Source organism: Lepus europaeus, chromosome 17 (assembly GCF_033115175.1).
Source record: "Lepus europaeus isolate LE1 chromosome 17, mLepTim1.pri, whole genome shotgun sequence".
Lineage (NCBI taxonomy): Eukaryota > Metazoa > Chordata > Mammalia > Lagomorpha > Leporidae > Lepus > Lepus europaeus.
The window spans coordinates 12,996,390-13,008,443 of record NC_084843.1 but is presented as its reverse complement, the minus strand read 5'-3'; the positions used below and the strand labels follow the sequence as shown (position 1 = coordinate 13,008,443).

The 12,054-nt window shown below is 59.8% G+C and overlaps 1 protein-coding gene across 1 annotated transcript; it reads left to right on the top strand.

The window, feature by feature from the left end:
• Positions 1–242: 242 nt before the first annotated feature.
• On the top strand, positions 243–10,826 carry KCNK18 (potassium two pore domain channel subfamily K member 18). Its single transcript, XM_062215287.1, has 3 exons — positions 243–465; positions 2,308–2,436; positions 10,018–10,826. Exons 1-3 carry the CDS (start codon positions 243–245, stop codon positions 10,824–10,826), a joined length of 1,161 nt encoding a protein of 386 aa, XP_062071271.1.
• Positions 10,827–12,054: the final 1,228 nt, after the last annotated feature.

The following is a 12,054-nucleotide window of genomic DNA, read 5'->3' as shown; positions in this document are numbered from 1 at the left end:
GGCTGGCTGCAAGGATCGACAACAGCGTGGGGCACCAGCAGGGGCGCCGGCCCAGCTTCTCAGATGAACTGAACGCCCTGAGTTCGGCTTCTTCCCGAGGGGAAGCCCACGCCCTCCACTTAGCGCTGGCACCTGGCCATCCTCCCTGCACTCATCCTGGTGGATCCTGGAAGCTCCGCCTCTTCCAGCAGCTCCTCGGCTCCGGCCCTGGCCCTGCCCCTGCCCGGAGCGCTCCAGGGAGGATGGAGGCTTCAGGGCTGCCCCAGGCCAGGAGGTGCCGCCCGGAGACCCTGGGGAAGCTTTTCCCCAGCTTCTGCTTCCTCGGCTGCCTGGTCACCTACGCGCTGCTGGGAGCTGTGCTCTTCTCAGCCATCGAGGGCCACCCGGTGCTGGGGGCGCCGGACAATTGGGAGTTTGAGGAGTTCCTGGAGACGCTCTATGGCATCTTGGACTGCAACAGGACAGGTAGGAGCCTCACCTGCCCGGGGCAGGCCTTTTTCCCGGCTCGAGAGCAGAGGCTGCCCTGCCGGAGGCCGAGGCTGGGAGCTGCCTGCTGGTGTCCTCCCCTTTCCTGGGTGGGTGGCTTTAGGCTAGTTCTCTCTGCACCTCAGTTTTCCCCTCTGGGAAATGGGGAGAATGAGGACCCCTCAGGGGTGCAGTGAAGAATGCAGGAAAGGCACTGAGCCCCCAGATTCATGTTGCCCCCACCAGAGGGGAAACTGAGGCTCAGAAACTTCTTCCCCAAAGAAAGCTTGCCAAGATGCATTTCACAGAGCAAGCTAAAACACGAGGGGGCACTGGAACAGAAGGCAAAGACAAACCAGGCTGTACAAGTCAGGGGAAGAACAGGGGCAGGGAGTCCCCAACCTGCCCGGTCCAGGGGGGCCCCAGCTGCCTGCCCAGGGCTCCTCCCAGAAGCTACCCCTTGCTTTGGGAGCAGTTCTGGCTTCTGGGGACTAGAAGGTCAAGGCAGGCAGTCTTCTGTGGTAGAGGGGCTACTCCCTGCACCTGGCCAGACAGATGCTGGTCTGCTCCGTAGTCCTGGGAAACACCTCGGTCACTGCCCAGTTGCTAGGAGCCATGACAGGGCCCGGGTCACCAGCAAGTTCCAGGCTCTCCCAAGCAGCCCACACATGACAGTCATCCAAGCAGCTTGTGTAGAATACACGGGTTCCTCCCCACCTCCTCTTACTCAGGCTCTCCAGGGCTGAGCTGGGCATCTGATATTTTCTGGCTCATTCCAGTGCACAGCGAGATGAGGAAACCCAGGGCTGGTTCATCCCTATTGTGCACCGGGTTCACCAGAGGTGGTTAGAGGAGACCCTTGGGGGCCCCTTTTCACATATCATCTCACTTAACCCTCCAAGGGCCCCTTAGGAGCCGGGTATGCCTTGTCTTCCTTTTACAGACTAGGAAACAGAGGCAGGGGGAGGTTAGGGAACTTGCCCCCAAGTCCACACTAGCAAAATGGAGCCGGGGATTCAACCCCAGGCATTTGAGCTCCAGAGTCTGATCTTTCAGCACCATGTCCTGCTGCTCCCCCACCCCCATGCCCCCCAAGAAGGAAGCTGATACTGAGAAACAGACCTCAGAGGCTGGGGAGGATCAGAGCCAGGTCTACACAGCAGGCGTCCGGACTTCCAGGCTGGTGCCATTCAAATGAATAGACTTGCTCTTTGAGCTGGCTTGGTGCCATCCTCCCGCACTGTGCCCCAGTCTGATGGGTGGCTTCTGGGGACAGGCTCAGCAGCTGCTGAGGCCAATAGAAGCACTTGGGAATCTGAGAAACCAGGGTCCCCAGGCACTCTGTCGGCCCTGGGACCAGTGTTTTGGGAGCCCAGGCTTAGGAGTTGTGGAGGAGAAATCACACACAGCCAGCCCAGTGTGATGAGCTCGCCATCCCTGTAAAGAGCTCCCACTGGACCCCACGTGTCAGTTGCATTTCTTGAAAGAGTTTTTTTCCTTTTGATTTGCAAGAGTGCCATGAGACAGCGCAGTAGTTGTCATCCCCCTTGGAAAGGTGAGAGAAGCGGAGGTTCAGAGAGCTAAGACGTCTCCCCAAGTCTGGCATAGCTCAGGCCCGGCGCCCACGGACCTCTGCTAGGCTCTCTGCCTGCGGGGCCACATGTCCGCCTCACGCCACAGGGATCAGGTGCAGGATCTAAGCCACACAATCATTTAAAGGCAGGCTCCGAGGACCAAGCTGCGGTATCGATGGGACCACGGGGTGGGGGCTGCTTGTCCTGGGGGAGGACCCTGTCCGCTGGAAGGCGAGCCCCTCCCTCACTGTGCTCTCTCCTCCTCCAGCGGTGGAAGGCAGGAAGGAGGCCGTGCGGGTGCACCTGCAGCAGCTGAAACCGCAGTGGTTTCACGGGCCGGCCGACTGGACGTTCCCCAGCGCGCTGTTTTTTTGCTGCACTGTGTTCAGCACCGTGGGTGAGTGCGAGGGCAAGGGCAGGCCTGCGGGCAGAGAGGCCTGGGAAGGGTGGGGAGCGGGGAGGCTGGGGCCCTCGGGTAGCGATGCTGGGACGCTCATTTAAAAGGTGAGGTGGTGGTGGCGTGCCTACCCCGGCCCAGCCTCCTATGCCTGGGCAGGCACCGTGAGCAGGGCCGCCGTGGGCCCTGAGGTTCCTCTAGGAGAATTACACGAGCGTCCTTCCTCCTCTCAGGTGGGTGCCGCCCCCGGCTCAGCCCAGATGGTTTGGGGACGGGGGAGGGTTTCCCGGAAGTGGCATTGGAGTTGGCGTCTGAGGATCTCAGGGATTCACCCAGCAAAGATGGGCGAGAGAGTCTCCAGGTGGGGAAAGCCTCCAGGCCAAACCCCCGGGCTCAGAGGCCCCTTGGAGGCAAAGCCGAGTGGGTGGGCGGAGTCAGGCCTCCCAGGCTGGGAGGATGGGGCTGGTCTTGCACTGGGCCAGTAAGCGGATGCTCCAGGTTGGGCTGCCACCCTCAGCTTCCCTTCAGGGGGTGCAGCAGGTGGGCCAGGATGCAGGATCTGAGCCAGGCCTGGTGGGAACCGACTCTGCCGGGGCAGGGGTCACAGAGAGTGGGGGAGGTGGAGCTGCCCCCAGCCTCTGCCCCCTTTTTTTTTAAAGATTTATTTTATTTGTTTGAAAGACAGAGTTACAGAGAGGCAGAGGCAGAGAGAAAGAGAGGTCTTCCATCCGCTGGTTCACTCCCCAATTGGCTGCAATGGCTGGAGCAGGGCCAATCCGAAGCCAGGAGCCAGGAGCTTCTTCCAGGTCTCCCACATGGGTGCAGGGGCCCAAGGACTTGGGCCATCTTCTACTGCTTTCCCAGACCATAGCAGAAAGCTGGATCGGAGAAGGAGCAGCCGGGACTAGAACCAGTGCCCATATGGGATGCTGGCGCTTCAGGCCAGGGCTTTAACTTGCTGAGCCATAGTGCTGGCCCCGGGACCCCCACCCTTAACCATGTTAGGTGTGCCTCTTGGGGGACACTGAGGGTCAGAGGCTGACTTCCTGTAAAAGCAGCCGCCAGGAAGCCTGCTACACCACCTTCTCCCCAGGAGCCAGGAACTCCATCCAGGTCTCCCACATGGGTGCAGGGACCCAAGCACTTGGGCCATCTTCTACTGCTTTCCCAGGCACATCAGCAGGGAGCTGGATCGGAAGTACAGCAGCCAGGACTCAAAGTGGTGCCCATGTGGGATGCTGGCACTGCAGGCCAGGGCTTTAACCCATTGTGCCATGATTTCTTAAAAAACTACGTTGAGGGCCAGTGCCGTGACTCACTAGGCTAATCCTCTGCCTACGGCGCCAGTACTCTGGGTTCTAGTCCTGGTTGGGGCGCTGGATTCTGTCCCAGTTGCTCCTCTTCCAGTCCAGCTCTCTGCTGTGGCCCGGGAAGGCAGTGGAGGATGGCCCAAGTGCTTGGGCCCTGCACCCACATGGGAGACCAGGAGGAAGCACCTGGCTCCTGGCTTCGGATTGGCGCAGTGTGCCTCCTGGCTTCAGATCAGCCCAGCTCTGGCCATCAAGGAGTGAACCAACAAATGGAAGATTCTCTCTCTCTCTCTCTCTCTTTCTCTCTTTCTCTCTTTCTCTCCCTCTCCCTCTCTGTTTCTCTCTCTCCCGGCCTTTGCCTCTCTGTCACTCTGCCTTTCAAATAAAATAAATAAATCCTTTTTAAAAATCACAATGGATAGGCCAGCCCACCCACACCCTAGAATTATCCAGCAGAGAGGTGTCTGAGAAGCTGGGCCAGCTGCCCCTGGAGGCCTAGCAGTGGGGCTGGACCGCAGCCCTGCCCTTGCCTTGCTGGCTCTGTCCAACTCCCATCTCGGCCCTGTCACCTGAGGCCCGTCACCCTGAGCTCAGAGAGTTGTGAGAATTAAATACGACAAAGTCCCTTACACACCTTGCCCATGTGGGGCACCTGATGGGTGATGAGCTCTCTTCCTGCCTGTCGCCTGGCCCTGCTGAAGTCTGGATCCCCTTGAAGCAGAGGAACCCTGAGGGCACGGGGGCGGGGGGCTCTCTCATGGAGCTCCAGTGTGGTCTAGCCCCCTCGCAGGCTCCCAGCTTGGGCACGGCTAGGAGGCCCAGTGGGGGCTTCTGGGAAGAGTGCCTGGCTGATTGCCACTCGTGGAAGGAACAGGCATCCTTTCTGTGCCGGAAGCCATTATGGTCAGGTAGGGCGTGGGCCTCGGTGGCCTCTCGTGACCCTGTCTGAGCAGGAGGATGGAGAAGCCCCGTGCTCAGTGCCACAGCCGAGCTGCGGCCCCACAGCTGTCCTCCCCCTCATTTGGGGGATGAACCGATGGAAGGAAGACCTTTCTCTCTGTTTGTCTCTCTCTCACTGTCTAACTCTGCCTGTGGGAAAAAAAATTACATTGAGAGGCACAGAAACAAAGAGACAGGAAGAGAGAGAGGGTCCCCATCTGCTGGTTCACTCTCGAATTCCTGCGCTAGCCAGGGCTGGGCTGGGCTGAAGCTGGGAGTAGGGAACTCAACCCAGGTCTCTCTCCCGTGGGGAAGGTGGGGACCCCAGTACTTGAGTCATCACTGCCGCCTCCCAGGGGGCTGCATTTGCAGGAAGCTGGCGTCAGAAACTGGAGTGGGGTACAAGCTCAAGCCCCCTGATGTGAGATGAGGGTGTCCTGGGGGCCAGGCCAAATGTCCACCCCCACCTCCAACCCCACCCCCACATACGATGTTGAGCGGCATGCTGGTCTCTACTCACGGAATCAGATTACCTCTTACCACCCCCACCAGAAGTGTCTCCAGACTTTGCCAAAGGTCCGTTCCCCCGAGACACTGATCCATTGCAATGGATCCGGACCTGTAGCCTTGACATCACTGCGGAACTTGTCAGAAATGCAAGTTCATTCTCAAGCCCCATCCTAGACCTCCCTACCCCACCGAGCCAGACACCGTGGAGGCGGGGCCGCAGGGTTCTGATGTGTGCTGGTGCGTGCGAAGCACCAGGCCAAGGCACAGGTTCTCAGCGGTGGCTGCACATCGGACTCACCCAGATGTCTTTTCCAGGCGCCTATGCCGGGACCCTGGCCCAGGCCACGAGAACCAGAGTCTCCAAGGCCAGGCCTGGGCGGCAGCGGGCTGCAGGCACCTCCAGGTGATCTTACTGGAACTCCAGCCTGTGAGATGCTGGTCTAATGGAAACGCATTAGCTCCCCTCAGGAAGGCCAGGCTGCACTCCCCCTCGTCCAGGGCAATTAAGACCTCAAAGGGGATTTCAGGGGATGCTCTGATGGGTGCCTCCTGCCCTCATCTCCCAGTCACCTGAAATGCACCTGCCTTGGTGCTAAAGGGATGCCCGACAGGTGTGAGGCCCTCCAACCGCCTCACCCCTTACTCCCCGCCCCGGTCAATCCCAACCGGGTCAGCCGCTTTCGAGGACAAAGGAGAGTGTGCGCACTGTTAAGTCCTCACCGGCTAGGGGCAGTGAGCAGTGGGCGGATCGGGTCGGGACACGCAGATGCATTATGGGAGATGATAGGACTTTCCACTGTGTGCATCTCGGCATTCGGGAACTGGGGTGGGTGTGTTCTTGCCGACACAGGGGCTGTGTGCCCCGAGACTTGCCTCCATGGTGCATTTCCTGGCCTGGGTCAGGTGCAGTTTGCGGCTGCGAACAGCTCACCCACCCTTCCAATGAGAGCGTGGCATTGCGCATGCGTGTGGGGAAGGTCTTGGGAGGGGGAAGCAAGTCTTTGCTGGCTCTGGGCTGTGTGGCCCTCAGCACATCACCAGACTTCTCTGTTCCTTATCCATTAAAAGCGGAAAACAGCTGAGGTTGCCGGCTTAGGAGTTTTGCTGTGCCGATTTTGACTCTAAAGGTACTGTACAAGTTCAGCAAAAAATGATTATATTCTGTAAAAAGATTTTATTTATTTATAAAGTAGAATAACAGAGAGATCTTCCACCTGCTGGTTCACTCCCCAAATGCCCACGATAGCAGAGCAGGGCTAGGTCAAAGCCAGGAGCCAGGAGCCGTATCTGGGTCTCAAGCCAGGAGCCAGGAGCCGTATCTGGGTCTCAAGCCAGGAGCCAGGAGCCATATCTGGGTCTCAGGCCGTCACCTGCCACCTATAGGAAGCTGGAACAGAAGAGGAGGCAGGACTCCATCCCGGGCACTGATACGGGACGCGGGCACCCTGGGTGGCAACCGAACCCACTGCACAACACCTGGCCCACACTCAAGAGAAATCTGACGGGGCCCCTGGCCTGGAGGCTGGGGGGGGGGGTTACTAGTTCCTGTTGGCTGCGTGGGAGGGGGCCTCTCTTGACTTTCCCTGTGGGGACACAGAAACGGGAGCGTACGCGTGCTCTCAGAAGTGGGTGGGACACGCTGCGGGTGGGTGCTGCTGGCAGCCGCTGATGTCTCAGAGGGCTGGCGGCCCTCAGAGCCCATGCCAGCCTGGCCACAGGGGTCCCTGCTGAACCCCTCGGGGCCCTTGTGCCCCCAGGAGCAGTTCCAGCACCCACTGGAGGGCACTGACATCTGCTGGTTCCTCCTCGGATCCTTCAACCCTGCCCACCAGTGACTGGCACACAGTAGGAGCTCAATAAATACACTCATTCAGTCAACATCTCATTACCCGTGTGCCAGGCACCATGCGAGGCACTGAGGGGTCCAGGAACAAAACAGACAAAAGTGTCTGTGATGGTGAGACGGACAGTAACCAAGCGCACACAGTAGGTCGGATGGTTATGGGAGTTAGAGGCAGCCGGCTTGGAGAGGATGAGTCTAGAGTGTGAAATGGCCTGCAAAGATCCCCCTGAAAAGATGGCGTCCTAACCAAAGACTGAAGGAGGTGGAGCAGTCAGCCGTGTGGCTCTATGGACTCTGTGGAGTAGGAACCTTCTAGGCAAAGTGAAGACAGTGCAAAGGTCCTGGGGCAGGGCCTGCCTGGCTTGTTGGAGGAGCAGGAAGCAGGTAAGCATGGCTGGGGAGGGTGGGACAGGAAGTTGGGGTACAGGGTCTCACAGGCATTGTGAAGACTGGATTTTATCCGGCATGAGATGGGAACCTGCAGAGGGTTCCGATCAACTTTGAAAGGGATTATTCATCTGAAACAAAAAAGAACGAAGTAATGAGTGAACCAAGAACACGGCACTGGTGTGGTCACAGAGCCAGGCTGCTCAGCTGTGCTTCACTCCCAGGTCCCCAGGAGCCCGGAGTTGGTTTTACTGTGGTGGATGTGAGATGGATCCGGCCAGAGCCACAGCCGGGCAGTTCCCACCCCGCTGTTCTCCCACAGCAGCTCAGGCTGCGCCTGGCCCCCTGCCCCCAGAAGGCGCAGGAAGACATCACCGACGACACCTCCTGTCTGTGGTCCAGAAAGCCGAGCCCTCCTCCTAACGGCAGGACTCTCCACCCACCACCCTGGACCTGGGGACTGGCATGCCTTCCCCTCTTGTGCACAGGGAAAAAGGGGCACCAAGTGATAAAGCCCCTTGCCCCAGGTCACACGAGGTCACGGTGTGTGAGCCACCGAGCGAGGGCTTTGCATGATTCAGGTCTGATCCCAGGGCACCCGTTCCCAGCCACCAGCTGCACTGCCTGTCCTCTATAACGGCTGCGGATTCTGTGAGCAATCAAAGAATCAACCCAGTGATCCGGATTCGGGGCTGCCTGCCCTCGCCTCCATCCCCAACTCCGTCCTGGGCTCCCCAAGGTCCCCCGTCTCCCACCCCATCCCGCCGAGACCCCTTGTGACGTCATCGAGGCGTCTGCAGGGCCCTGCTCCTCGGGAGGCTCCTGGGGGCGGGGGCTCCTTCCTGGGCCCCTCCAGGTGCCGTAGCCCCTGCTTCTTGCCTGGTGACCGCATCGGGCTGGTCTCTGCCTCCTAGACCAGCGGGCCGCCTCGTGTTCTCTGTGTGGGAGATCTCCCTCCGCCTCTCCCTGCAGGGCGCGGATGACGGCGTCTGGGACCCACACCGGCGATGCCTCCTCTCAGAGGCCCTTCTAGATTGCGGTCGCTAAGACTCGGGCACCTTTTAGGGGGCAGCGCCGTTTTGCAGCCTGCCATGCTGATGAAGGCAACTCCCTCCTCCCCATCTGGCACCTGAGCCCCTGGACCCTGCCCACCTCCCTGGACACTGACCCCACCCACCGGCCGTTGCTTGGTTCCCTCAGCCAAGCTGACAGCCACACCCTGGGTGACCTTGGTGATGAATTAGAAGGTAACATCGCTTCTAGGCAGACACGGTCCTGTGTCCCGAGCCCTGAGCTCCTGGCTTGGTAAGTACACCTCAGGCTAGATTTCAGCTCCTCGACCTACGAGCAGTGCACATACTGCCCTCCCACCATGGGAATGGCCCCTCCTTAAACCTGTCACAGGGCCTTTGCACCTGCCGCTGCTTCTCTCCTTACCTGATTAATTCTTCATCCCCCTCCCAATCGCAGCTGCTGGTGAGTCACCGCACCAGCCAATGTTCCCGGAGCCTAAATCCAGGAGGGGCGCCTTTGTTCCAATCCCTCCTAGAACGCTCTGCTCTTACTGTGGCTGATTTCCACTGGTAACCACATACTCCCTAGTGTGGCTATTTGGTCAAGCTTGGATCCCTCTCTACTGTGCTCAGCACAGTGACACCAGTGCATGCAGTAAGTGCATAATAAACACTCATCAAACAAACGAATGCACATGTGGCCTGCGTGGCCGTGGAGCGACCTGGGACAGACGTGAGCCCATCCCACCCTGGTGGGGTGGGCACCCAATGCCACACGGCCCTGGAGGGCAGCGCTTCAGGCTACAGCTTGCTGTGGGCAGCTGGGGTCCTGGAGGGGCATGGGCCGCACATTAATTTGCATAACCGGGCTGAGTTTTTCTGTATTACTTGTCCTCATGACCCTGGCATTTCAATACCGGCACTGAGCCCAAGAGCTGTTTCGCTGCCTGTTGAAGTCTCTCTACTCCTGCCACTTTGGGGATGTGAGGGTGGGGCTAGGGCGGGGCAGAAGGAGGGGCCCAGCCGCCCCTCCCTTTTCTTGGAGGACCAGGTCTGACTGGCTCATGGGCCCCATCCGGGCTGCAGGATGCTGCACTCCCAGCCCCCCCCTTGTCACACAGATGCTGTGGTTCTGCGCTTCAGTCTCCCCACCTGTGAAGGCTGCTTGGTTCTCAGTCCAGAGGGCACGCTCAGGGAGCAGCCACTGTCAGCCCTCAGCGCCATCATGTACCCACGGCACGGCAGGTGCTCCCCCAGCCGGTCTGTATGTGAGTAGGGATGGGCACCCCTGCTTTGTAGCTAAGAAGCCTGGAAGTGGGACAGGCATTTGGCATGGCAATTAAGATGCCACCCGGGACACCTGTGTCCCGGGCCGGGGGGGGGCCTGGGTCAGAGTCCTGGCTTCTCACCCTGAAGAGGAGTGGCTCCTCCCACCGCAGGCACGCGGACACTTCCCGACCACTGCTTCCAGTCCCATGTGTAAAGGGCACACCAAGGAGGGGCCACGACAGAGGTCTCTTTAGAGAATTTTTTTTTGTGGGGGAGCAGACCATGCCCCAGCCTCGGTCTTGTTTCTCAGGTTACAGCCGCATCTTCCCGGTCACCAGGCTGGGCAGGTACCTGTGCATGCTCTACGCCCTCTTGGGCATCCCGCTAATGTTCTTGGTCCTCACCGACATCGGCGACATCCTGGCAGCCGCGCTCTCCGCATCTTATGGTCGGCTCCGGAAACTGCCTTCCCTCACCCCCGACCCCTCCAAGTGGTGCTCGCGACCGCCACCGCCGGGGAGACAGCCAGAGGCCACGTGGGGAGGGGATGCCGCCACCAGCCCGCAGATCGTCATCAGCGCCGAGGAGCCGCCGGACCCCAAGCCTGGCAGGTGTCCCGCGGCCTCAAGCTGCAACACGGAGCTGTTCGAGAGACTTCTCACGCAGGAGAAACAGAACAGCCTACAGCTGCCGCCACGGGCTGTGGCGAGGAGCAGCTCGTGTCCTGAGCTGGCCCTGGGGCGCTTCTCCTACTCCATCATCAGCAACCTGGATGAGGTGGGGCGGCAGGTGGAGACCCTGGACGTGCCCCTGCCCGTCGTCGGCCTGGTCGTGTTCGCCTACATTTCCTGTGCGGCGGCCATCCTCCCCTTCTGGGAGACGAAGCTGGACTTCGAGAACGCCTTCTACTTCTGCTTTGTCACCCTGACCACCATCGGGTTTGCGGACACAGATCTGGAACACCCTCACCTCTTCCTCTTCTTCTCGCTCTACATCCTCGTGGGCATGGAGATCCTGTGCATCGCCTTCAAGCTGGTGCAGACCCGGCTGGTGCAGGCCTACAAGAGCCTCCTGCTCTTCTTCGCCAAGGGGAAGTTCGACGACCTCGTGCAAAAGTGAAGGTTCCGCCGGCGCCGCGGCTCACTAGGCTAATCCTCCGCCTTGCGGCGCCGGCACACCGGGTTCTAGTCCCGGTCAGGGCACCGATCCTGTCCCGGTTGCCCCTCTTCCAGGCCAGCTCTCTGCCGTGGCCAGGGAGTGCAGTGGAGGATGGCTCAAGTCCTTGGGCCCTGCACCCCATGGGAGACCAGGAGAAGCACCTGGCTCCTGGCTGCAGATCAGTGCGGTGCGCTGGCCGCAGCGCGCCTACCGCGGCGGCCATTGGAGGGTGAACCAACGGCAAAAGGAAGACCTTTCTCTCTGTCTCTCTCTCTCACTGTCCACTCTGCCTGTCAAAAAAAAAAAAAAAAAAAAAAAAAAGTGAAGGTTCCCGGGCTGAGCTGGGTTCTGGGCCCTGTCTTCCGGGGCAGCGTGGTCAGAACTAAGTAGCCTGTCACCTGAGACCTTGGGGTGCGGAGCCACATCCATCGGGGGGGCTTCGCTCAGTCTTGAGGCCCTGCAGAACGCACTGACCTGCTTTCCTGGTATGACATTAGGAAAAAACAAAACAAAACAAAAAAAACCTCTCACCACCCTCTGAGTCCAGTTAATTTCCCTCTTAACATTTTTAAAAAAGGCACGTCCCGTATCCAGATGAAACAGTCTCTGGGTGCCACTGGTTTCCTCGTGACTTGAGAAAAAAGTCACCCTCGCTCCTGGGATTCGTCCTCCAGCTACGGTCAATGTCTCCCCCGGAACTACTCTGTTTCCTTCCGTGGGCAAACGGCTGCACGGATACACGCACGAGCAGCCCGGCCTCGGCCTGGGGGAGCACGGATGCCACCCGGGGTCACAGTGGCCTGGGGACCTCCTGCTCGCCCGTCTCTCCTTACATGGCCTGGGGATGGCGCCTCCAGAGCGAGCTGCGTTGGGCACAAGGTGACACGTAGGTGGACGGTTGGTTCCTGAAAGGGTTGGCGCGCACTGGGTGGACGCACACCTGAGCTGTTCATGGATGGGGTGGCACTGGGTGGGCAGCCCGGGGTCGCTGTCCCCGCACTCCCTGGCACCCCAGCGCCATCTGCCTGAAGACTGTTTCTGCTTTGCAACATGGGCACAACCAGGGCCACACAGAAGCGCCCAGGTGTTGGCGTTTTGGGAAGCAGCCCTCAAGCAATGACTGACGAGAGCCGCCTTCCCTCCCTGCCCGTGGGCTGCCTGGGCACTTCCCCCACCAGCTCCCACTCTG

Coding starts and splice junctions, on each gene's coding strand:
- KCNK18 (XM_062215287.1), top strand. CDS start 243: ATGGAGGCTTCAGGGCTGCCCCAGGCCAGGAGGTGCCGCCCGGAGACC. Junction 466..2,307: donor CTTGGACTGCAACAGGACAG/GTAGGAGCCTCA, acceptor CTCCTCCTCCAG/CGGTGGAAGGCAGGAAGGAG. Junction 2,437..10,017: donor CACTGTGTTCAGCACCGTGG/GTGAGTGCGAGG, acceptor CTTGTTTCTCAG/GTTACAGCCGCATCTTCCCG.